This window comes from Cottoperca gobio, chromosome 20 (assembly GCF_900634415.1).
Source record: "Cottoperca gobio chromosome 20, fCotGob3.1, whole genome shotgun sequence".
NCBI classification, from domain to species: Eukaryota; Metazoa; Chordata; class Actinopteri; order Perciformes; family Bovichtidae; genus Cottoperca; species Cottoperca gobio.
This window is the reverse complement of record NC_041374.1, coordinates 7,265,154-7,291,955: the sequence shown is the minus strand read 5'-3', so window position 1 is coordinate 7,291,955 and position 26,802 is coordinate 7,265,154. Positions and strand designations below refer to the sequence as shown.

Sequence of the window (26,802 nt, the reverse complement as noted above, 5' to 3'; positions counted from 1 at the left end):
TCCTGAGGACTGTATAGCTGCTCTTCCAACGAGCCACTAACTGCTTTGACAGCCCACTAGCCTTTCCCATTTAAGAAGCAGCTGCCACACCCAGAGCCATTACACTGTGTATTTCCCAGCAACTGCATGCAAACAAAAACAACCGCAAGTCCCTCTGTCTCCAAACCCTGCTGCATGGCCTGCACATTAACTGGCCCTAATGGAGGCCGGAAACCGTCACAGCCAAGATTAGCTTTCACTTTCTGCTCAGTGGCAACCTACGCCAGGAGAGTAGTCATAAACAGCAACATAGCTCATTCAAATTGCATGATGCTTTCCCTTATCAGCGTAAGAATACGATTAGAGGGCTTAAGCTAAAGAGCGAAAGGAGTTCAGAGATACAAATGCAGCGGGAGTGTAGAGGGGTGATGGAGGGTGAACAGATGTAATTCAACACCTCCATATGAGTTGCCACTGAGGGAACAATCAGTGCTAAACTGTTTATTCAGCCATTACAGCCACAGCATGGTGGGTGTACCCACAGGTAAATGGCTGATTTGAGATCATGAGCCTGCAGTTGGGAGTGTTGGCGGTGGCTGAGTACCAGCACTGAAAATGTTTTAGTGAGTGAAAAACAATCCTAGATTGCGTTTCTGTGTTTTGTTCTTAGGATTTGTATTAGCTTCAATCAATACTGTAGCTTCTCTTGCTAGCATCTGCATAGAACATAAAAGTGTACAGAATCATAGACAAATTAACCAAATCAGGCCGAATTTAAAAGGCATGTTGAAGATAAATTAGTATTGTCAGAGAGAAATAAAGTGGTACAAGTACATGTACAATTGAACAAACTCTTTAGCACATTCTTTAAACCACAAGTTGTCGTAAACGCCACATGAAAATGATGCATCATCACCAAAACTAGACTTCAAATCACCAAAATCATATAAGCACTAACTTCAAATCTTGCTTTTATTCTGTCCAGATGCTACAAACATGATTAATCTCAGCAGAAGCCTAATAATAGCAATTTCATCCTCATCAGTAACTGATCTTTCATAATGGCAGGGCCATTAAAATATGACAAATCTGCTTTTGATGTCCACTGCAATCATCATTTCATTGCCCACGTGTAAGAGAGGAAACTCTTCACATACTCTAAGCTTAGAAGGCACTTATTTTCATGGCTGCGTGTGCGGCACACCTGTGAGACAGTTTATGTGCAAATGTGTGGGTGTGTACACAATTGCAATTTTCCCACTTGGGGACTACTTGATCGTAGTTAATATGAAACCCCACGCATTCACTCGCAGCAGTGATTTGCATCGGCTGCCCACACATGCACAAAATACAAAACTTAAACACACTTCAATAATTTTGCAATAATTATAAAACCCCTTTTAACAACAGTTAACACACAAACATATCCAGTCTCTAAAGCAGGGGTGAAAACGCGGGATGACTGCAAAGTGTATTAATTAGTTGTTTTGATCATAAAGTAAAAGCCTTCGAAGATACACTGTGATCTGTAAGTTGTAACACACATGTGTAAATGATAAACTAATACTATTGTTGAAATTGCACCTTTTTTTCTTAAGCAATTTCAGGTTGTTTATAATGTTTTGTAAAAAGATTAAGTTTGAACATTTTCAGAATGTACTGGAATATTTTGGAGTTGTGGTTATGTATAGGTTATTATGCTGTGATGTTACTGGTCCGGCCCACTTGAGATCAAATTGTGCTGCATGTGGCCCCTGAACTAAAATGAGTTTGACACCCCTGCTCTAAAGCACAGATAGTCACAATAAAGAAGTATAAAAGCTTATGTTTGTAGCAATTTCTCTTGAAACTCTGCTACTCAACAAATTACGATACATTAAATGTGTTTTTTATAGGCTAACGGACCATTCTGAAATATAAGACAGATTGTCAGCCCACTTCAAAAGCAAAGGCTGTAATTTATAAAAAGCGGTGTGCTAAATTGTCATATAATTACAACTTGGAATCTAATGCTTCACAAATCTCTGGTACTAACAAAGCTGTTGTAGCTATAGGATTAGTCTATAGAGCAGCTAAATACCACAATGACACATAAGGTTGTTTTGAAAGAAAAAAAAACATATGGTAGCCTACTTAGCTTTAGTTGGTGAATATGTTTATAAAACGTGGCTGTTTTTGACCCGACATCAGGGCGGCGATAATAAGGACTAGCTGTTTGATCTTCCAAGAGCACTGTAAAGCAAGTAGCCCCTGTGGCGACAAGCGGTAATTGCAGGTTAATGACACACTACCTTAATTTCACAAGATGGAGTTTACCCATGACATGCTATGACATACTAAAACGTAGTGTAACAGAAGCACATGTAGAAGCCAAACCGACTCAGTAGTGTTAGTTATACAGTATCTATCCTAAGATGGCTATTAGTTAATATTAGCTAACATTAGCCACCATAAGCTAGCAGTGATACCACACCAAGTAAAGCCGTAGCACCAACACCCCTAGGTGTAATGAATGAAGAAATGGTGTTTCACTTATGAATCCAAGATGTAAAAGGAAGAATGTGTTATGTTTCTTTTAAAGGTGTGTTCAGGTGTGGATTGAAGTTTCTTTGCCTTTACTGTATGTAAGCCTGACTAAGCAACATGTCTGGAAAGGTTGTTTAGAAGCATAGCATCTAGCCCAGCTAATACAGTAGTACTAGAGAAGAGAGAAAATAAGATTAAATTAAAAAAACAAACATTAGCTAGCATGATTACAGCAAGTGAGAGGGGAGGTACAATGCATCATAGATCGTGTGCATGTGACGTCACGCTTACGTCCCAACCCGTAAATCAGCCATGTTGGATGATATACACAACCAAGACTGCGGCCGTTCACGCGTGAGTTGCTGCAACACTTCGTAATTTTCTTTGTATTTAAACGTCTAAGATTGAAAGAAAATGCCAATCGTGTGCGCAGTGTATAATTGTGGTAATAACGCTACTCGTGACCCAGAGAAACGCTTCTTTAGATTTCCTAAAATCATCAAAAACAACGATCCACAAAAGAGGGATGAATTACTGTCTACCGAACGCCGTAACTGGTTTAGCAACATAACTCGTGAGGATTTAACAGAAGAAAAAGCACAATTCACCCGTGTGTGTGTGGCGTCCACTTTATATCTGGTAAGAGCTCATGCTAAAGCTATGTTTACGTTACGTTAAACATTTGTGCTTATGATATACCCGAACACTGTAAGACCTTACTTCTCCACATCGCTGACTGGTAAATAAGGCACTTTCTTTACATGTGATGGCAGCCATTTGCTCTTTTCTTCTGTGCATGTTTTTGTTTTGCTTATTCTTGAGACTACTTCACTTGCGAAAAGCAAAGCACCAATGTGAGAACATGCTTCGCTTAATCCCGCCATACAATCACAGTGTGCGAGGATAACATCGCCGCTCTTCTCACTCACAAACCACGACTTGAGCGGTGTATCTCGAGCTCTTTGAGAGTGATTTACACGGGCATGGACGAGCACCCTGTCATCTTTCACTGGTTTGGTAAGAAGACTACCAACCCAGCCAGAAACAAAGAAATTATAAGCATCTAAGCTCTTGTATGCCTTCATTTGTGGGTTGGTTGCCCACGACGTTTGTAGCACAAGGTAGTTCACAATATCCGGATATTCAATCGGCGGTAATGAATCTAAATCCTCAATATAATCTGACGGCTTTAGCGTGTACGGGTCACGACCGCACATTTGGACTTTTTCCTCTGAATCTTGCCTTTGCAGAGGACTCCAGAGAGTCACAATACTTTGAAGAAGTCGGAGTTGTATTGCTGTTGTTGTTCGCTTCAAACGCCATTGTTGATTTGTATATCATCCAACATGGCGTCGCACAGTTTTGTCACGTGTTTGCACACTATCTATAGAGTGATGTTGTTACCTGTTGTAATAAGATTTTACTTTAAGCCTACTTGTACAGACATTATTATTTATCCCATCAACAGTTTCTTGGCTGAGTGCAGAGGGAAGACCTCAGCATGGCCGAAACATGAGCAAAAGCTCATTAGAGTCATGACTAAATGAATCTAAAATAAAGTAAAAGCATCGCTAATATGTTGTTTAAGCACATTCAGCATATTTCCCACACACCAAACAGCAATTGAAGCCCTGTCTGTCTTCTCTACTTTGACTAACAGAACAGTTTAGTATTTATCAGTAGTGTATATATTTCAGGCTGTGTCCAACCACTGTGGCAGCCCCATCATCCAAGGCCTTCGCCGGTCAGTGCAGGGCTGACAAACAGTGACAGATAAACCGTGCAGGTTGCATTCTGCTGGTGCTATATGGCTGACAGCCCCTGAAATGCATTACTAATGGATCAGATGGAGCATAAATGACGAACTATCGCAGGGGGGGGAACACTGGGAAGGCCGCTACCTGTCTGTTTGACTAGAGAGAGGGGGAAAATAGACAGGGGCTTAGTGAGAGAGAGGAAAGAGGACATAGTGCATGGTAGGGAGGGGTAGGAATGAGAGAAGAGTGCAAAACAGAAGGGAAAAGGAAAGAAAATAAATGGGAAAACCTGATAAAGTGACACTTTGAAAGACTCATAGGCACTTTGTAGAGACGGTGCAGTGAACGCTCAGCTTGGTGGCCATTGGGAAGAAATATCAGCTGGGATGGAGGAGAGCGGTTCTGTGTATTTTCCTCCAATTTCTCTCAGGTACTCAGCTCCACAACAGAAAGCACAAAAACTGCAGCGCTCCGAAAGTGTCATTAATGTCAAGTCGGGGCTTCGTTTCCTGTAAGATCAAAGGTGAAGGGGAAGCCGCGTCTTTGAGGCCAAACACAGATTCAAAACCAGAGAAAAGTTCTAAGCAAGAGCATGTGAACGTTTTGTATACACACACGTGTCTCTGTGTCCCTTCGTGTTTCACAGTGTGCTGCTTTGTAGATTGCGCTGACTTAAGCCAAACGCCCATCACATGGGAGCGTCAGCAGTGTAATGATCTAACTCCTCCAGACCCAAGCTGCACAAAGCTCATTTACAAATCCTCATCCCTTGGTGTCCCTGATACCACACAGACAGGAAGCTATAACCATAATTATTAACTGTCTCATTTTAGGCCCTCAAATCCTCCATGGAAAAGGATTGAAATGCAATATCTTGCAACTAATTTGACCTTTTCAGAGCACTACACAGGAGAATGGCCTCCCTCTGCCCCCTAATGTTACATATTTGTCCAGTTTAATTTCTGGATATGCTTTGTATTAATGCAGGCCATTATCAAAAGCATAGCATACGTATATTGTATATTACTTTCTCATCCCAGACAGTCATTAGTTTTCTTTTCATTTAGTATGCTGTGAAAATGTAATTTGTTATTTTAATGCACTGGCATTAATGATTGGGGACTTAAACCAGTGCCACTTGGAGACAGTAACCAGCCTAGAAAAGACAATATCCTGGACGTGTTTTGTAAATGTTAATTTATGTGTCTAAGTGTAGGCCAATAAATATGTGGGCAACTCATACTCAATGAAAAAAATCTAGCAGGTATTTTGATACAAATACTTGGTTGTAATGATAGACAATTTACTATCCTGGACGGACCACATTGAATCAGTCTGCAAAAACAAAACTAAGAATGTATTTTTTCCACCACCTCTGGTCCTTTGTGGCAGGTAGACAATTTTTTTCTAATGTTTTTTATTTTTTATTATAATTATTACTATTACAGGTCATTTAGCAGACGCTCTTATCCAGAGCGACTCACAGTGAACTAACTAAGGGACAGTCCCCCTGGAGCAACTCAGGGTTAAGTACCTTGCTCAGGGGCACAATATATATATTGTGTATTGGGGGCACATTACTTCTGTGGTTAGAAGAATCAGAATCAGAATTTGGTTTATTGTGAAATGGTCAGAGAAGACATAGCCACAAAGATGTGCGTTAATGTAACGCATACATTAATATAACATTTACTGTATATTGGAGGAAATAAGAGTCTGTGTCAGCGGGTGTCCCGGGCACTGTTCATGAGGCCAGTGGCTGTCCGGAAGAAACTGTGTTCTACAGTATTACAATAGTACAAGACACAAATGTTTGTCCACCACCAAAGTAAAAACTGCTCCACCAAAAGAAAATCTGCTCAAAGATTGTACGTCAACCCTGGCCTTTAGAACCTTTATGAATCAGCCTGCCATAATAACACAATACGGCAGGCCAACAGTGTCTCTGAACCCAACCAAGTCCTGAACAGTGAATACAAATTGTTAAAGGTTCTCGATTCGTAATTCATGCAATAATATAGCAGTAAACAACAATTTGCTATGTAAAGGTATAGTGCAATAACATAGGAGTAATGTATACCTGAGCAGAGACTGAGGTCACTCTACCTCTGTGTGTGTGTTGTGATCCAAGCTTTTCTCTGCTTTATCTATGTAACCAGGCAGGCCGCGCATGTATGCGTGTCCTTGTTCGTGTGCCCCCACTGGCTAGTAAATGTTTGTCGCTCTGCACCGCGCTCATAGGTTGTTTACCGCTAATAACACCGTTACGGTCGTAAGGCCTCCGGTCCTCCCTTAGGTTAACACTGTTGCCATTTTCTTGCAATGTTTGTGCTGTTAGCTGCTAACTCATCTGTCTCCATGTTGAGAGCCGTGTAGAGGCAATCCCTCTGCTCTAAGTTTCAAATAAGAACCTTTGACATATAAATCAGAGATACAGGGTTCTGTGATTAAATGAAGCTAAACTGAAGCGGTCTTGTTTAGCGGTTAATCCTTAGATTAAATGAGGAGCCTGATTCCAGATCAAATGTAAATTGAGGGGCCTTGCATAGATTGTCTTAGGGGATGTGATGAGGTGTTGTCTTATATTTTAGTCTTTGTTGATGTTGCACACGAAGCTGCATGGATGCAAGCAAAATGTCAGACTTAAAAATAATAACTCAAATGTAGTACTTTCTAGCATTAGAAAGGCTTCAGCTTGGCAGCCAACTCAATATCTTCTTGGAAGCTTGGAAGCAAAATACACTGAACTCCATTTTGTGTCCGTTATTTAGTTATAAAAGACTTTAAAAGAAACGACTGCAAATCAACTTCTTTCATAAATGTTCTAGAATGAACATTACCACATAGAGTCAAATACTTGAACTCTAGTTATAGCTTTGTTAAAACTATATTTCTGGCACAATGAAAATGAAAGATTTAATGCTGTGTTCCAGAAAACTTATTTTTTTATAGAGAGGAACTTGGACTAGAAAATATTGCAGTCCCCCTGTTGCTTTCTACATACGTACACCAAGCGGTAATTGAACCTACATCATAACAAATATTCTGCTTTTCACAAACAGCATTGAAGAGTCCATTAACAGAAAATGAACTCATTTCACAAATACGTCTATATTATTATATCAAATAACTTTCTATTTATATTGTTCAAATAAAGGTTTTTTTTCCCCAGGCACCTCTGCTTTAAGCACATACATCTCCACAGCCATAGAAAAGCAATATTCTCGGTAGAAACTAAAACGTTTTTTTTTCTCGCCCCAGTCCCTTCGGTTTGTATCGGGGAGTAATTCTTCACACACATACGGGGATGTGCATTTGTCGTGAGCCGAGTCACAGTTTTCTCCATGTCCTGTAATGGCTGTATGGCTTCAAAACAAATAAAAAGGGCTGAGGTCATTTGTTAAGGACTGTGACTGACAACGTGTGTCCTTGCTCTCTACATGCAATGTGTATGTGAAGACATGAGTTGTGTGTGATCCTCTGCAGTAGGTTAGAGTGAGGAACAGATGTTCTCTATGTGTGAAGACCGAGAGAGCGAGAGCGAGAGCATGAGGTTGTTACATTGACAGCTGGTTCAAAAGGTGGTGTACATTTATAGTGATGAAACATGGAGGGGGGGTTTTGGTAAGACGCACACTATAGGATCTTGATTTATGACTTGATTTGGGCAAATGTGAAAATAATACATCGTTTTGCTATAGAGGTGGCTGTGGATGTGCATGAGCTGCATTTGATAAACTGATTTGTAGGCTGTATACACCAGCTTTTCAGGCGAGACCAAAAACACTAACACACATGTATACCTACTACTTAGGTCATCTGTTTACCATTACATTCAGCTATTTAATATGTGTACCAAAACACATGAGGTCGCTATGTATCTCGGTGTCTCCATTCCAATGGACTTTCTAAATGTTGGACTGTGTGAGGCGACAGCATGGAAACAAAGACAGAACATTCAAACTCCATCCATAACAGCTGAGGACTGAATGTGCTTCCCTGTTGCTGTAGTGTGCCAGGGATGGGGGATTAGCATTTGTTTCTATCATCTGTGAAACAGGATAACTTGTAGAAATTGGAAGAATGATGCAGTCTAATCGACTGGCCAGACAGAACGTTGATATTGGACCATGTTTGATGATAATATTTTCCAATGTTAATATCTTGAAATAAACGAGTCCTATAATATCATCAGTTTGGTTGAAGTTGGGTTAAGGTGATGGAGACATCAAGGTTATGGGCTCCCCAAATCACTATGGGTAAGGGGTGGATAGATTATACTTCAAGTACAGTTAAGGTATGTATGGTTAGGGTTAGGCAACAAAACATCTGAAGGTTAGAGAAAGCGGTCATGGTAAAACATGTAGAAATCAAAACTAGTATTGCCTGCATTCTCACAATGTTAGGAGTTAGGATGAACTAAGCAAAAACAACTTTTAAATAATGTATAATGCCCCTTCCTCTTATCAGAACGGATTTCCTGTTTTGAAATGTTACTAAAAAAACAACACTCCAAAATCATTGTTTTTACCAGTTTTGGAAACAAATAGCCATTTATTTCCGTTAACTGGATATTGGTCGCACTCTTCTATAGCATGCAACAGCTGTCTTCACCTATTTATGTAGTTTGTATTTGATGTATTGTTGTATCAATGGTTTCCTGCCGCCTTGTTTGCCAGTCCTCTCTTGAAAATGGAGCAAAAAGGAAAATGAAATGAAAGTTGGATATTGAAAACGTCACACTTTTCACATCACCTCACTACATGAGGAATACACACATACCTCCACTGGCAATGGATGTTGGAATCACATGCACTGCAGAATCATGCAATACATTTGAAATTCAAAGTAATTTGAGTGGTACTAAGGCATCTAAAGTAACTACACGTGATGCTCTTTAACCTGATGGCAACACTACAGTTACATTTCAAACCCTAACCCTAACCCTAACCCTAAACCTAACCCTAACCCTAAAACCTCAAAGTACGTGCTGGTAAATTCAGCCAGCATAACAAGGTCTAAGCATAGACATGCAACTCAATGCAGCTAATTCCAGACATGATACAAAGACGTGTAAGATTGGTCCACACAGCCACAGACCTGAGCCTGTGTCAGGGACAACAGACAAGATTGCTGATGTAATGTTACGCTTCAGTGTGCCAATGCAATCCAACAGGACACCAGGTCAAAAAAAGGCGAGCAAATAGAAAGAAAAGGAAATAGATCGGAAGAGGAAGGAAGGGGTGGTGGTGATGATCGGGCCCGGTTCTATTGAGGCGCCCTCAACAGGTCAGCGGAAAGAAAAGGAAAGCAATTCCAGTTTGTGAAGAGTTCAGGAAACAACCCAGACTCAGTAACGGATGAAAGAATAAATATAGACTGGCCGACACAAAAGCGCGACAGCAGCAACACTCAAATTGTTAACTAACACTGTATGTCAGTAAGTGCTTTTATACTGTAGGAGCCTACTTGAGAATCATTTTAACTAGAACAGAATGAAAGACGCATCTGAAAAATGTGATTAAATGATCGCTGTATTATTTCCAAGCTCAAGTAGACCCTTACCTGCAGGGAGTTATTAAATGTACTCACTAGCAGCCTGACCAGAAAAGCGTAATCAGAAACATGTAAAGCTCTTCAAGGGCACCAAATTAGGAGGCAGATGAGTCTAATTTAGATTTTTATGATGTGTTAATTGCTCAATGTCTCTTTTAGACAACAAAAGAGGAGTGAAAGGTTGAGTGGAATAATTACGCTGTAAAAATAGCACAAGCTGACTGTCAGTATGCGTAGGCTGAAATATCTCTGTTTACCAATGAACAAATGCAAGTCAAGAGAAAGATGAAGAGAGAATAGACTTACAGAAATACATTTCTAATACATCCTAATTGGACATTTGGATCATGAGAGAAAAATAATATGCAACATACAACTCTGCAGATTGTACACATCCAGTATTTTCCCTCTCACATGCTACACAAGCACTGAAAATCCTCTCCTGTCTCTATACGATTTCAACATTTCCTCAGACGCCCTGCATTGATACTGCACAATCAAACTCTTTTCTACCACAGATGAAAACAAAACTGCCATGTTCAACTCTGACAATCAGACACATGCCATTTCCTATTTTTAACCCACCTCTGAACTGCAGACTCAAACTTGCAAACCTTTCTTCGCTTCAACATAAAAACACAACACGTCAGAGCCCCCTTGAGATTTCAGCGTTTAAGGTTTGGGAGCATAGTTTGGAATAGACAACAGAAAAGTGCTTTTTTTTTTTGTTCTCAGAAAAGTGCAGAAATAACAGCACCAAGACATGCTTTGTTCAGCTGTGTGTTGTCATTTGTTGTTGTAGAAACCTGTGTATATGTCACGAGGAAGCTCTGCCCTGTGGTGTGCCTTGTGGAATATTGATGAGTTTGTTTAGGTACTGAATGAATGTACGGACTATTATCAACATAGTGATCTGAGGAATCGAGGCATTTATCCAAATCCTATATGACTCAGTCATACAGAATGGTATGCTAGAATCAGAAACTGTTAGGGAGTCACGTTGCAGGAAGACATACAGACAGATGAGTGGTGTAGCATCTGAAAATGGGTTTGTCTGGTCGGAAAACTTTGTAAGATCACACCTACGCAAGTGTGTTGCATTATGAGTCTATGCTATACTGTCCTAATATCCAGTGCAATTCAGGAGTATTTTGCTGTGCCAACTGTCCCTTAACCTGCCTCATTTTGATCTAAATGAGGCTCCAACTAACATGTATTGACTATTATTCTGTCAATTATGTTCTCCATTTATTGTTTTGTATATAACAAATCAGGAAATCATTTAAAATCCCAAATGTAATTTCCCCTGTAGCATCTTCAAATAACTTGTTTCGTAAGGTATTGCTAAATTACACACACACACACACACACACACACACACACACACACACACACACACACCAATGGATGCGAGTTACCATGCATAGCATTGGCCTAACCATCGGGAGTCTTGCTCAAGAACAAACAGAGAGAGGGGATCGTCAACACTGCATTTAGAGGATGACCCACTGCTGAGGTACAGTGTACAGTGGCTGTTATAATACTGAGACATTTTCCCACACGTAGGCTCCTTCTAAATATGTAAAAGGACTAAAAACAGAGTATCTGCTGTTTGCAGTTCAAATTTGTCCTCACATAGAGATGCAGTAATACATATCTTCAGGTGAATTGTATTACGAGCAGGTGCAATTATTGTGCTGGTAATGTCATTTTACCACCCAAGCTTTGTTTGTGCACAGATTGTATATGGCTCTGGGACAGGGGTTGAAATCTATCTAAGTGTTAATTTGATTCTAATGCATTTGGACTTAATGTACTTTTTAACTCATTTGCATTTTGACTATGGAGGAGGGTCCTGCCAATGGAGAATTCTGTATCCCAGCTCATTTAGTGATTGATTTCTTTATGTCTGCTGAAAGTTGTAGAGATAGTAACTGTCTGACCCACTGACAATTTATTAAACTACTTAATACTAGCTTATTTCCCTAACAACAAATGTCCTAGCAAAAAATGCAAGATTCAATATACACAATAAGGGACATTCCTTTATCCAAAGCCTTTACACAATAACGAGAACATAGATTATTAGCAAAACCGTATACCCTGTCGGTGTTACTATTACTGTACTAATCAGGCCTCTGCTGTGATCCTCCAGTCTGAACAAGCTGGGTCATATCCTCTCTTTATTGTCTTTCAGATACGATATTCATCTTTTATTATACAATACACGATTCAATTATCTGCTTCTGGTTTTGATCAAGTGTCTCTGTTGGCCCCTTTGCCTTTAAGGCGAATGCTTTATCTTGTCTGTCGCTGTCCTTCCTCCCTTCGTCCCCTCTGCCTCTGTACTTTCCTTTCATCATCTCTCATCCCCTGTATCATTGCTTTAACCTCACTTTGTGTGACTGGCCTTCAGTCCCCGCAGACCGTGCTTCCGGAACGAGAAGTTTCAGCCTGGCACCTTGAAAATGATACACCTCACTCTGAGACAGGAACAGGACAGCCTCTAGTGGTGCATTGGCGGCACTTCAAGTGATGCTTTTTTTTTCTTCCCCTCTCTAACCTCAAATGCAGCTTGAGCATTACTGACTGATGTTAACATTCCCATAATACAACGTTACATTTCACATGCAATTGAGTCGTTTCCATTCATTCCTAAGGATATCTTCAACACTTAAGAACGATCACATGTCAAAAAACTATAAGAAGTCTATTTTTGGTTCCCCGGAGCTCAAGGTGTTTGACAGATTAGCTTTGATTCACTGCAATATGCTTTAATTTAGAGCAGTACTCGGTGCCAAATCACTCACTTTCTACAGTTAAATAAAAACATATGGCTACACGAAAGGAACACATCTAAACATCAAACATGCAGGAGTAAAGACACCTGGCTGAATGTAAACCCTGAGAAAGCAACTACTGTGTAACTCATTAAAGAAACCGACTCAACTCCCTTGGGAGGATTTTGAGCAAACACCACAATAATGCATGACCAAATTCCATCAGATAACAGTCAACTCCTATGTATATTGATGAGTTTGATGTCCAACCAGTCACATTTTATTTTAAATCACATGATTGTTGTTTAGCAGCAGGAATGCTTGAGTTATCAGCTTCTCTGCTGTTTCCTCCCTAATATTAGAAATACTGCGTCCAGTCATAAATAATGACTAAATCAGTGCTCCGGTTTCCTGACCCATAAAAGAGAAATGCAGCACGGCTCTTAAGGCTTGTGTGTGTCCATGTATGCACAGCTATGTGCGTGTGTCCATGTATGCACAGCGTCCATGTATGCACAGCTATGTGCGTGTGTCCATGTGTGTACAGCTATGTGCGTGTGTCAGGGTATAAAGGGTAAGAGCTCTGATCAAAACTCAGAAGAGGAGCGTTTTGGTGGCTGCTTCCCCGTCCTCCAGCTCCTCCTCTGTTGTCTGCCTCTCCCGGCGGTGGAAATGCCTTGTGAAGAGGTCGGATATGAATTCATTTTACGCCGAGATGAAGTTATTAATGCCCACCATCTGTTATTGTCAGCTAGCTGCCAGAACAGCACCACACAAAGAGGAATGCTGCACCAGTTGGAGAGTTTCAGACGTCAACAGTGAGACACATGATGCCACATTGGCATTGACGGATGGCCTTTTTCAGAGCCTATCCTCTGTTTACTGAGACATTTGTTTCTCCATTTCTGTAAAACATAGGTTCAAAGAGACATGACACAAGTGTAATAGTGAGACGGAGGAGTACAGGAATGTTGTTGTTGTTATTTCGGTTGCCTTCGGAGAGGCAAATTGGATTCAAACTGCCATTATTTTTACAAATCCCTTCAGTGAGTGGTACAGGATTATCTCATGTTGCTAACCCCTACCCCCCACCCCCCCTCCCTTTGTGCATAGTTAATCATTGCTAGACAGAGATTTAAAAAGGAAGCAGAGAGTGTTTTTGTAATATTTTTAACTATAGAGTCTATTTCCTGCATTTCAAACCATTACAAAACAATTGTTATACTTTGCTATAAATTAAAGATACATGCACGACTGCATATAGAACAACTTTGACACAAACACATTCAAATCTACTACATCCATCTCATCATGTGACTTCCTTCTGCCCGCTGTGGTTGGTATTGGAATGAGGACGCCACCTTAGCACGCACAGTTTCAAGCCCCCACCCCCCTCCCCCTTTAATGTGTACCTGATTTGGGTGTCAAGAGCTTCCTGATGATAAATAAACCATAACGCCGTTTTACACCCTGCTGGCTGCATAATTCATCGCTGGGGAGAATGGTGCACATGCAAGCATGTCATGTTTGATCAACATGAATTGTCAAGGATTTGTTGATGAAGGAGAAATTACCTAGATGAGGAAACAGAGCTGGAGGTCAAAGACGTTTGTCACTGAAGATGTAGAGTATGACAGTAATCAAAGGTTTGATGCTCGTCGTTGACTGGAGGCAAGACAAAATGATTAAATCGGCTGTTTTCCGATTAGTGTCTCTTTACCAGTTAATCCCTTGGCCTCCATTTTTTTCTTTGTAAGATCATTCAGGGAAACACTCACACACACGCACAATGACTCTATCCCTCAAGTGCCATTATTGATCACTCACTTGCTATTTACTAATCAACAAGAAATACAGCAACACCTGGCAAACACAGTGTCTTTAATCAGATAGTATTAGACAAGTAGCCATTCATTATTTTAAACTAATGAAGAGTTTGCTGTGAATAAAGGACAGACAGTCGCTACCTATATATCCATGCACTGGTTGTTTTTTATTCAGTTGAAAATATTCTGTATGCTCTCTCGTAATATAAATACCTTATGTCCATGTGTCTCCATTATGTTCTTATGATGCTGTACACAGTGCAGGGTTTCCTGCAGTGTACTGTATACTGAAGCAGTCACCTCACCTGAAACAATGACCACCTCCACTATTATCGCTTATGTGTTTTTAAGAAATGTAACATATAACTTCAGGGAGCAAACAACATATGCATGCTAATATGCATAATAGCAACATGCTTATGTTTAGCAGGTGTAATGTTTATCACGTTAACCATCTTAGTTCTGCATGTTAGCATGCTAGTCAGCACTACATACAAAGTGCAGCTTAGGCTGATGTTATTAGTTTTGCAGGTATTTGATCCCTATTGGACAAATTAGACGTTTTTGACCTGATGGTGGCGCTATATGACAAGTCAGGAGACACCAAAGAGATAACAATTGAGAGGGACGTACCACGTGTCATGTCAATCAATCAAATAGTTGTCAAGCCTCTAAAAAAACAAAAATGTCAACCTCATGGAGGAGCGAGAAGAAAAGTGTGAAGATCAAGTCAGTAGGATTCATCTTCTGGGGAACATGAATGTCTGCTGACAAAGTGGATTCTCAAAACGAGAGTAAGTAGGATACTACGGCATTAAACAATTAAACAAATGCAAGCATCACTTACGGTATGTTTACTCACACCGCAGGATATCCTGTCATACTGTTATGGTACAATGCACTCATAGCCGATGGTGCACAAGAACCAAACTGAAGTGATTAGATCTGACAGAAAACAATGAATCAGCCTGTGTAGCAAAGTGCTTAAAGTTAATGAAAAACAAACTGGGTTGTTGGAGAATGGAGAAAAAAATAAATAAGACAAATTATTATTTAACTGAATCAACTTGCAGAATAACACTTATAAGGGTACACAGTTGACTCTATAGTAGGCTTGTGATACAACATTTAAATTAGTGAGAATATTACATGTTGTTAAGTATGAATAGTATTGCTGATGGCAATACTGAACCAGTACTGGATGCACACCATGTGAGGTGCTAAAAAAGGAAAATATAGGTGTGTCAGTGTTTGTGTTAATGATAGCACGGTAAGAATAGAGCCATCACTTTGCTATCTTTTGAGAGCAATATAGAAAAACATTACAATTATAAGCATTGGACAATAATATAAGAAACAAAGAATGTGTTATCTGCCCATAGAGGGAAAATAATATTCCCATGATTTATTCAAAGCCCTATTATACCCCCAAAATAACCTCTATATCTGCTGCCAGTGAATAAGAATAGAAAAGCATATTCTACTATATATTGTATATTTACTACTTCATTATTATTTCTGTTATCATAGATCCCAAATATGATACAGGCAAGCTTATTAAAAGGGCATTTCAGGGCTTAGTCGTCTCATAATCCATACAGAAAATAATATCCTCTTTTCGTCTCTGCGTGCGCGTGCGTGTTTGACAGAGAGATAAAACAAAAAGGAGAAAGGGTGTGTGTGCATTAATTTGCAGTGGTGGATTTATTCCTTCCCCCCCCCCCCCCCCCCAATTTTCCTTCTTAATGCAAAGTGCAGACGCAAAGCCATTAGACCGCAGAATAAGTGAGATAAGTTGGGAGAGTGTAAAAAAAGTAGAACTGTGGGAATACGTGACTCAAACCACACACACACACACACACACACACACACACACACACACACACACACACACACACACACACACACACACACACATTACACACTCACCTCTCTGTGAGTAAGAGGTCTGAATCTTAGTGTTTCTAGCCAGATATCTCCTGAGTCTCATTACGATTGTGCTGATCGCACCAGACAGAGACAGACGAAACAGAGATGTTTAATCTTGTAATGGGGTCTGTGGAGAAAAACAAAAATCACACCACAGGGACAAAGCTTTTTATGGTGGAGGTAAAGATCCATTTCTGCTTTTTGTCTAGTTGTGTTTTGTAGGTTTAAAAGCCATCAGATAGGATATCTAATTAATGAGGCTGAAATGTGAGACTGCGTGTACTTTTAGCTTTAAATTAAACAGGCTGAGGAAAGCAGAGGCTCAAGTGGGGATCTAATGGCTTTACATAACTATCTAGATAGAGTTGGACGGGACCAAATGACAGTGAAAGGCTACACATATGAGATATTAAACTCCTCAAATTCCCACTGTACTGTGAAAGTCAGCAGATAAGAAGTCAGTGGAACTTACTTCAACCATCACAATAGAACCCCAGTACATGCAGATAGCATGGGCTTGTAAACTAAAAATGTTTGATTAGATTGTAATGAGCTGTTTCAACAGCCAGGAATCATCATCACAGAGCATTTCAGACTAAGATCACTATCACTATTGATAGAGAAGGAGGGGGAAACAAGCTCATTCCAAACAAAGGTGATAATGAGTTGTTTTGAATGCATTGTCTATTTGAGGGACACTCATTCTTCTGTTAGGAGTCCCCATATATAGAACAAACACTGATCAGCAACCTGTTGTATTATTGGAAGTTTGATATGATTATATTGTGCCTCCATTGGCTCATGTGTTGCTCCAGCATCGTTTTGGTCTTAGTTGTGAGAAAATGATGACATTGACTGTAATCTCTGCAGTTAATACATACTTATGTGATGTGGGTTTCATATATATATATATATATATATATATATATATATATATATATATATATATATATATATATATATATATATATATATATATATATATATATGTAACTCACAGCAAAATATCCTTCAGCAAGACAGTAAACCTCAACCTGCAACAACATTTTTACAGTATCCGATCCTGAATGTATCAATGTATACACTGCCATTAATCTTGAAGGGAAACTACACAGCAGGACAAAAGGTATGCTAGACATAAGGGGGGGGGGGGGCGGGGGAGATAGTGAAGAAGGTGTTGAGACCATGGGGGAAACAATTAAGGTATTTAACTGACACTTTTATCCAGAGACACTTACAATGAGTGTAATGAACCCAACATCTCATGACATCATCATTACAAGCCAGCATTAATCACTGGCACAATATGATAACAGGAAATGTTCTGCAGTAAATGAAGGCTTTGGTTGCAAAATGAGATAAAAGAACACTCTTAGGAAATAATTTGGCATTCTAATGTTGCCTGTTACTAAAACAGTTGTGCATGATAGAGAAGTGCAGTGTGAGGGAGCAGCAGCTGAGGAGGAAAGGGTGGATAAAGTTTTGAAGTGGCAGAGCAGGACTGTGTGGTGGCTCTGTGGGGAGGCTGAGTCAGTGAATGAGCTCTTCATCCCAGTGGGCTCTAGTTCTCATTCCCACAGCATGATGTTAAATGTCACCTCCACCAGACTCTCATTAAGGCCACACAGCTGGATAGAAATCCAAAGCTTGGATTGACATTAAAAACGAGAGTACTAGGCAGGATAAGAGTGCTACGCAGATACAGCATATGTGTATGCATTGTGTATATTAAAGGAATAAATCATGATTTTAAAAAACAACCTTAAAACTTGCACCAATAAAACAATAGAAACATAGCTTCTATTGTCACATCCTTGACCTGCAATAATCACTGCACAGATCTGTACTCAAAACTCTTAATCTGACAAAGATCTTCTTCTATCCCCCGTCACGCTCTCAGGTTGATGAATAGGGACTATACATCACTGTTTGTATTGATTTCAGATCATGTTGGAGTTCTCTGCACCAACAAACACAAAGACAAGCCCACCGGTCAATAAATCAACCTCATGTTATATTCATGTACACCTCAACCAGAGTTTTACCTCCTGCACCGTACTGTACAGCACAGTTTGCAACACAAGCTAGTATGGAATAGCTGAGACTTTAAACAAGATACAGAAATATAATAGCGGTTACTAATGGAAGAACCTACAAAAACAAATGTATGACAAATGTATTATTTAGACTTTTATGCATTGATAAGTCTAAAATTAGAAACAAATAATAATGATCTAACTCGTCTACAACGTTCTATATGCGAAGCAACCATCAGTGCTCAGAATGTACATCAACCAATCGCATTCTGCCTCTTCACCGTGTCAACTCAGTGCCCTGTGACCAAGGTTAGAAGAGCTAAAAAGATCCAAAAGATTATTTTATTTACGTTTTGCGACCTCAAAACGTGCGATTTTATCGAAAAGATTATGACGGACAACGTTACAAATATTACTTCCTAGTTTTTATTTGGTGAAAAGCTAATCTTTTACCATGCTAAGCAGCTAGCTTGCTAATGTTAATCACGGCTAACTGTGCTAACAGTGACTGGTGCTATCTCTTCCATGCTCCTAACTAGATGTATATGTTTATTACAGGAGCGCTGTGAAGGACACAATAAAGATAGTAGAGAGGAAGAGCTAAGACACTAACAGTGAGGACCAGACAAAAAAATTGAAGCTAAATTGGGGGCAAAAAAAGAGACAAGAAGAGTGCTGAGAGGAACAACAGCAGACAGAAGGCCAGTCACATCTAGAAGATTTATCCATCAATTCATTATCTGTAACTGCTTCTCTTTTACAGGAGATGATCCCTGGACAGGTTGCCTGGAGAATGATCTAAATTATGACAGGATTGTGAAATCCTATAGTTAGAGTACTTTTAATGTGTACAAATATATGTATATATATATATATATATATATATATACTGAGCTATAAAATAGAACTTTACTCTATAGCAGTTTTGCTATCTAGGATGTGAATACTTTGGAACTCAATTACTCAGTTTGCAGATAGAACCTTATAATTCTAAGTCACACATTGACAGTGAATACAACTGATGTATGTGTGTAGTAATGATGGCCAAGAAGGCGGATTCTAAAAATGCAAATGTTCACAAGAACAAGTGTTTAACATTCCAGAGTAAACAGAGGACGTGGATTCGGCAACGTTTCAGATGCTTTGAACGGCTTACAACACCGCCATCATAAAAAGTGAAGGTGACCCTGGTGAGATTCATGAAAATCCTTACACAAACAGATCATTTTGGAGTAAACAATGAGTCATACTATGCAGTTTACTTCAAATCATTTCAGATTAATATGAAGGATTTCTGCTGACAGTGAACATACCGAGCAAGTTTAGATACAATAAAAACATTTCAAAAGAGAAATAATGATTAAGGCAGATCTAGGGGAATCGTGTACGACATGACTAAAGTTAAACACACTATATATCTAAGTGTCTCAGTTTTGACTCATTGATGCTTCCAGCACCTTATCATTGTGGCCTTTCTGCAGTATGCTTTTATCAATTTCACTCATTCCAAGCAAGACATGTAAAAGCAGCACATGATCAACGCCTATAGTAAGTAGTGTATATATTTAGTATGTGACTAGACAGCGCCACTGAGCGTATGCTGCTTTACAAGCGACGTAACTGGCGCGTCATTTATTAACACAAAAACGGCTTCTCACAAGCCAACCAAGTGATGCCAAGACGCACAAGTTTGACAACTTTGCCTTCAAAAAGGGGGGTTATAATGAACAGCAAGTGGGCATTTAAGTAGACCCATTATTTCATTGGCATTAAAATAAATATTTATATCAATTTGAAAGTCGATTTACAGTGTTAAACTATTTGAATATGGCCCTAACACGTAATTGGACAAGTAAAGGTGATGACAGCGTAAGTTTCTTACATCCTCGTCCTCGCAGTGCTGACGGTACTGAAGCCGGGGTCGCTGGCTCTCCGCCGCCCTCTCCCCCTCGACACCCTGCCCGAGGAGATGGCTGGCCTCTGGAGGGTTGGGGAAAGATTTGTTTGTGTTGATCCTGCCGGTGAATCTCTGATACAGTGATGCCATGTCGACTATTTGTGTCACACACAACAACAACAACAAAAACTTTGCGCGTCTGTGTTCTAAATCGATGAATGCAAAAATAAATAAAATCAAAAAGTCCAAGTTAGAGGGGTTCAATGAATGGCTGAGGTAATTCGATTGGAGGATGCTCTAGTTCAGTTGAAAAGAAAAAGACAAATCACTCCCAAGCCGTGTTCAGGATTCACAGCACGTACTTGCAGGCTCATTGGTCGAGTCTCGCCGATGCTGCAGCGACGTGGTTTCCACACTTTCCAAACTTGATGTAAAAACAAACGAGTGCGGGTTTCTGGAGATTGAATACAAGCTCTCATCATCCGGATCCGAAAAGACAGCGAAGGCAGCCTCAGCGATTTCCCGTGTCCCTCTTTCGTGGTAGGAAAGAAAGTGACCACTGATAAACGTTCAGGGACTAATAGGTCTGTGCCTCACAAGTGAGCACAGAGACCTGCTCATGTACCCAACAGCTGCGAACGGCACAACGCAACATTAACAGATCATATCATAGGTTTGCGGTGGAAACTTAGCTTGACTTTGCAGATAGAGAGGACTCGAGTATCTCTATTAGTTTCTTATCATTGCCTCCAGACGGGTCTACGGAGAAGTCGTGCACAAGAACAAGAGTGCCCCCATGTGGAGAAAACCAGAACAAGTTGACAAGCATGGCATTCCAGGGAGGTTTTGATAAGACCATAAAATAAGAACATTAATAGGCCTGGCATCATGTTTCATGTGACAGGTGATGACTAATCATTTAATCTCTACATGTGGAAATTAGTAATAAAGCACTAGTTACATTGAGTAACAATACAAAAACTTCGTCCAGATACAGATGACAGAGCAAATGATTTTACTTTTTTTAAATTCACAACAAAATCTGTAATCTGTTTTTTTTTTGCCTCAGAGAGTTAAAAACACAGAATAATTTATCCACTCATCACGGCCCACATAACAGACAAGTCGCAGAACAGGCACAACTACTTTGGGAGAAGCTTAAATCCTCATGACATGCAGACATCCTCCTCCTACACATCCACAGCCAAACAACCTACAGCAAAAACAATCACATCTGTTCAGATTTATCTTTCAATTACACTGACTCCCTAAAAAGAATAAAACACACCCTACCACTGCATGACTTCATCAATCAGCTACAAACCCAAATATGCAGAGAGTACAGACTCCAGCTCTGCCATGCTTCTGCCAAACATTTTTACCATTGATTTCCAAGAGGGGGGATGCTGCCATATGTTTCTGCACATCAAATCAATCTCAGACTCTGGCAAATGCAATTCAATTTCCAGGCACTGTTGTGATGTGATTAAAAAGAGAAGAAAAAAAAAAGATGGGTAGCAAGATTTGTCAAACTGCAGATAATCCTGAGGGTACTAGTGCAGTACATTTGGACTGAATAAATGGAACACCTTCTAACTGATTATTAATAATGTAAAAACCAAAATAATAACAATAATAATGGCAATTTGTTTCCTGAACCTGCAAGTGGGGTCGAGGTTGGCCCCTCCTGCCATATCACCTTATTAGATTACCCCATCATATCAATTGCGATCATACCAAATATGATTATTTCCAAGGCTTCCCTATGAAGAGTTAAAGGCAGCATTCTGTGGTTCTCTAGCCCTGCAGCTGGACAGCAGAGGGAGGAGCTGTGTGCTTTAATCTCTGCCAGAGTCTGCTCTTTGTGGGGATGGACTGGCAGATATCAGCTGAGTTGGGCCATCACAAACTTCCAGATGACGAAGGAAGCAAAGCACAGTCAGTCTACTGAAAACAACAACTATGCACTTCTAACACAGTATTACCTGATCACAAAACAGACCAAAGAAAGGTTTTAGAGTAGCTAAAAGGTGTATTTTGTTGTCATTGAGTTGTCATATAATTATGCGTGGATGCAACGTTCCCTGGCGAGCACAGTCAGTATTCTGCTTACATTGTTTTACTCTAGAGAACCCATTAAGATAAAAGCCAAACAGCAACAGAACAAACTACAACTGTAACACACTCAGATGTTCAGTTCAATTAAGAGCAGTGGACAAACACTGCCATCTAGTGGAAGGATGCAGTTTAATTTATGTATATTTACTTCTGAATAAAAAGCTTGCTGTGCTGCCAAACAAAAAACATCAATGTTGCAAATTTCATGCAAAAAATTCTAAGCACGCCCATGAGTTCACGTCTGCCAGCGCATCTCCTTCTGTCAACCGACCACCATGATATATGATGGATAGCTTCTCATTTCATGCCACTGTGCAAGAGCTGCACTTACTGTATCAAGCCACATGTCCCTCCCTGGATAGGAAGTACATTGGAGGGCTGTAGTCTCTAAATACTTTCCTCCATCATCAAGTGAAGGTAGTGTGGAAGAAGCTGCCACGGTGAGAGGGGCAGGTGGCAGAGGGAGTTGTCAGGTCACTGTCCTCTGTATTTCCAGAAGAGGTCCGGCGTCACTGCCAGCACAGTTTAAAGCTGTGGGACTGCCAGACAGCAATTGATGCGGCCCTAAGGGAGGCGGTCAATCATTCTGACAAGCTTTAACATGAATTAAATAAGAGGATCAATATCTTGCATGTTGGATGGTGTAAGAAAAATGCTTAAGATTTGATGAGATCAAGACTTAAAGGGTAATTTAACCCAAATTGAAAGAAAGCGTACTGTATTTTCTACCCTTAACATCAGTTTCTACCTTTAAGTAATCTTAGAGTGTGTGTACAGTATACTGTATCTGCTTTTTCCAACTCTTTAAAACTACTGTATATACCATTTTAAATTCATTCCATAATGTTTACACTGAGAGAAATATTCAAACCCAAGAATCCATTCAGCACGAATCCATTAAGCGGGAACATTCTTAATATTTTAATTTAGTTTGGCTGCACAGGATAATAAATACTATGGGGGGGGGGGGGGTGTTGCTTTTTAAGGGTTTGGGCTGTTGTCAAGCAGATCGATGTGTCAAGACTTTCAGGTCTCTAAGGTGTCTGCCTCCACCCAATTAAAAAGGAGTTAAATTATAATTTATGTGTGGTGCTCACAGAATTGAAAATTATTATATACAGAAAGATGTTTTTCTAGAGACAGTGTCATGTTGCTTTGAATAATCAACAGGCCTCACTGGGAACAATTTGATTTGCTACAATTTATTTCAGTATTCAAAATCTCAAAACCTGGACAAATGATGGTTATGGTTGAAAAGTTACTTTAAATTGAATTTCAAAAATGAGGTAAAAGGGAAGTCATAACTTACATGACTCTCAGAAGAAGACAGAAAAGAGAGGTTTGCCAACGATAAAATACTAGTTTGACCTTGAAGAACAATCCCCCTATTAGAGCGGTGATGGCAGCATGCCTTCGCAGTAGGACCAAGGGTTCAGATGAGAGAGAGAGAGAAAAGAGCGGGAGAGCGCAAGAACTCATGAATTTACACTGTGGTGTCACATTTCTCTGTTGCGGTCCACTTCTTAGTGAGACTACTGCCATAAACCTCCACCTTCAATCCCGAGCTTCACAGAGGGAGGATCAATCTTGCCATTACCCGGGATACTTGGGTCTGTTGGACTTCTATTTTATGACGAGAGAACCCAATTTGCGGCTGCAGTCGTTTTACACACCCTTACATCTGTCCCCAAGTATCGCCAAGATGTCGAAGCAGCAATTTAAAATGTGGTAGGGTATAAGTCTGACCGATTTAAAGGCTTCTTCCTGGGTACTCGCATCCTCGGGAAAGTACCAGGCTAAATTTTAGCTTCAGATTAAAAGCCTTTTTGCTTCCTCTATGTGTGTGCTTTGAGTGTATGTGTTTGCGGCTGCTGCCTAGAGGCTTGTTTTGAATGACAGGGGAAGATTGAAGGTGCTGGAGCCTGACACTGTTGGACTTAAAATTAAATGACCAAATTAATAGGAGCTGTCACTTGCCGCTGTGAAACCACCTACACCTCCATCTGCCCAATGCCACGGCGCCAATCTCTCAGGACGAATCAAAGCATTAAGAAGGAGAAACACATCTCGGAAATGACAAATGGCAAGCGGGAGGAAAAAGTTTTGACAAATCATATTTTGCTCATTCTGCAGTTTTATGATGTGTCTATATCAATCAAGTGTGGAATTCTCTAGCGTAGTGACATGAAGCATGGCAAATTGAGTCCCAATCCTATTTGAAATGGGCAAGATAAAGTCCTCAGGAAATTTAGACGGACAGAACGAGCAGGGAGGAGGGCTGAAGGGGAGAAATAGAAAAGGGCCTGGGGAGTGAGCCGTAACGGTGGGTGAAACATATAAAGTGTAAAAGGCACAAAGGTAATTTGCAGATGCAAGGCTGGGAGGGAAGGGGGGTGGAAGGGGGAGAGAAAAAAAAAGTGCATTTCAGTTATCTCATGCTTTCTCTGTTGACTTGGAACCCATTTCCCAGACGGGGCCAGCAGAATAATTTCACGTATGGTGGAGATGGTGGTCCAAGTAATGAAAAGTCTGTTTGCTGAGGGTTGGTTTGTCATTCTGGCAGCTCAGCATAAACCCAACAAATCCAGTAGCAGGGACACGAAAAAGAAAAACATGTGAAATCGTGAATTGAAAAGGACTAGCTACTGGGCAAGGTTGATAAACGTCCTGGGTGTTGAAGCAATGCAATTATATAAAAGCAATAAGCCACTTAATTATTCCACATGGTATTATACATATTTTGTATCAGTGTAACCTACCAGTGAGCTGCTGATTATTAAGAGGTTTTAATACTGGAAGAGTTACCAGGTGAAAAGCATTACAAAATAGGAAGAATTTAGGTGTCTGGCTCCTGCTCCCTTGCTTATTACTCTGCCGTTTGTCTTGTTGTTTTGCTGCAAGCACTGCAGACACCCTGAGCCCTCTGTTTATGTGTACCTCCAGATGTCCTGAAATTATAACTGAGTAACAGAAGGTAGAGCAGAGGGGACAGGAAGTGAACGCAGAGTGCAGTGTAAAGAAGAAAAGTAAAATAAGAAGGGAAAGATTGGAGGAGAAAGGGAAGGTTGAATGGTTTAGATAAATTTGCCTCACGTGGACTGCTGGCATTTAAACTTGCCAGGCACGTACAGTACACATAGACATCCCAAATTTATGATTGTAAAAAAAGCTTTGTTATCACTACAACAACCTGCTGCCGTTCTCTGATGGCTTTGTAATTTGTTTTACTATAGGATTCCAGTCACAATTTTGACTTGAGGCCAAGTGAACTGGCCAGAACGCGTTGGCCAGGACTTCAATTAGCACAAAAAAAAAAATCTATACCTTCAATTCCACATTAGTCATGTCTCCACGCTCCGCTTGTGTGAATGACAAACACATAGAAAACTGTGGATTTAAAGTAATTATTGATTTATTTGAAGATTTGAAGCGAAGTAGGACATAAATGCCACAGAGGCGCTGCGCCAGAGACAAATGTCCGCAGAGAAATCACTTATTCATATTTCAGCCTTTGTTGTGTGTTGCAGTCAATCATCTACCATTTCAGAAAGAATCAATACTAAATCTTGCCTTTTTTTTTGTAATATAGCCCCCAATATTTACAGAACTAATCTGCCACACAGTAAAAAAAAAAAACAATATTGCTTCGCCCTGGATAAAACCTGAGAGGAATTTGTAAAGTAATTTATTTTCCAATAACATTTGTATCAAAACATCAACACAATACATTCCCACACACTCATGCCTTGTGTCTTACTAAGCACGTAGAGCATGCCTAGTGTTTAAAGTGAGGAATCTCTATCAGGGATAGTAGTTCATGAGCTGATGTGAGTGATTATAATTAGACACAATAGCTGGGAAACCAGACATCTTAACATAGAATAGTGAAGTGTGCCGTCTGCCTGGTGTGGGGGGGGGGGGGAAAGTAGGGGAACCCTCAGACTGCTACTACTGGGTTGCAAATCATCTGATCTTCGGGTATTTAAGGGCTGACCCCGGGCTGCGAGACACAAGGGGAAAGCACTGGACCCTGACTGTTTAACTAAGTGCACGGGTGGTGACTAGTTGATCAATGAGGCGTACTGAGAACAGGGGATTCCGAAAGAGGACACAGAGAGAGGAAGTGAGGGAGACACCTGTCAAGATGTGAAGCAGCATGAAGCTTTAAGGCAAGGATTGACTATGTTTTTCATTTTACTGTCCCTGACACAAGAAAACAAAACAAAAGCAACCCGCTCAGCTGATTTTTACTAGTATGATCTACAATGCCAACTGTAAAATATCACACTGCCCTTTTCCAAATGACCCATTGCTGACATCTGATATTAGCATTAAAAGGACAACTGCAGCGGAGATATACACCTGACCACCACTTTGGCAAAGTGCCCACTCATGATA

The 26,802-nt window shown here is 40.2% G+C and overlaps 1 protein-coding gene across 3 annotated transcripts in view; it reads right to left on the bottom strand.

The window, feature by feature from the left end:
- dpp6a (dipeptidyl-peptidase 6a) overlaps positions 1-26,802 on the bottom strand; it is a 177,993-nt gene that overhangs the window by 120,635 nt on the left and 30,556 nt on the right. The window contains exon 1 of one of the 3 annotated variants that reach the window (XM_029457441.1): positions 20,272-20,910. The exons of 1 other annotated variant lie outside the window; for it this stretch is intronic. In XM_029457441.1, the coding sequence (XP_029313301.1) occupies positions 20,272-20,436 (165 nt within the window). In that variant the 5' untranslated portion in view covers positions 20,437-20,910. Of the gene's footprint in view, positions 1-20,271; positions 20,911-26,802 lie in introns of those variants that run through there. One more of the 3 variants, XM_029457442.1, reaches the window with a different exon arrangement.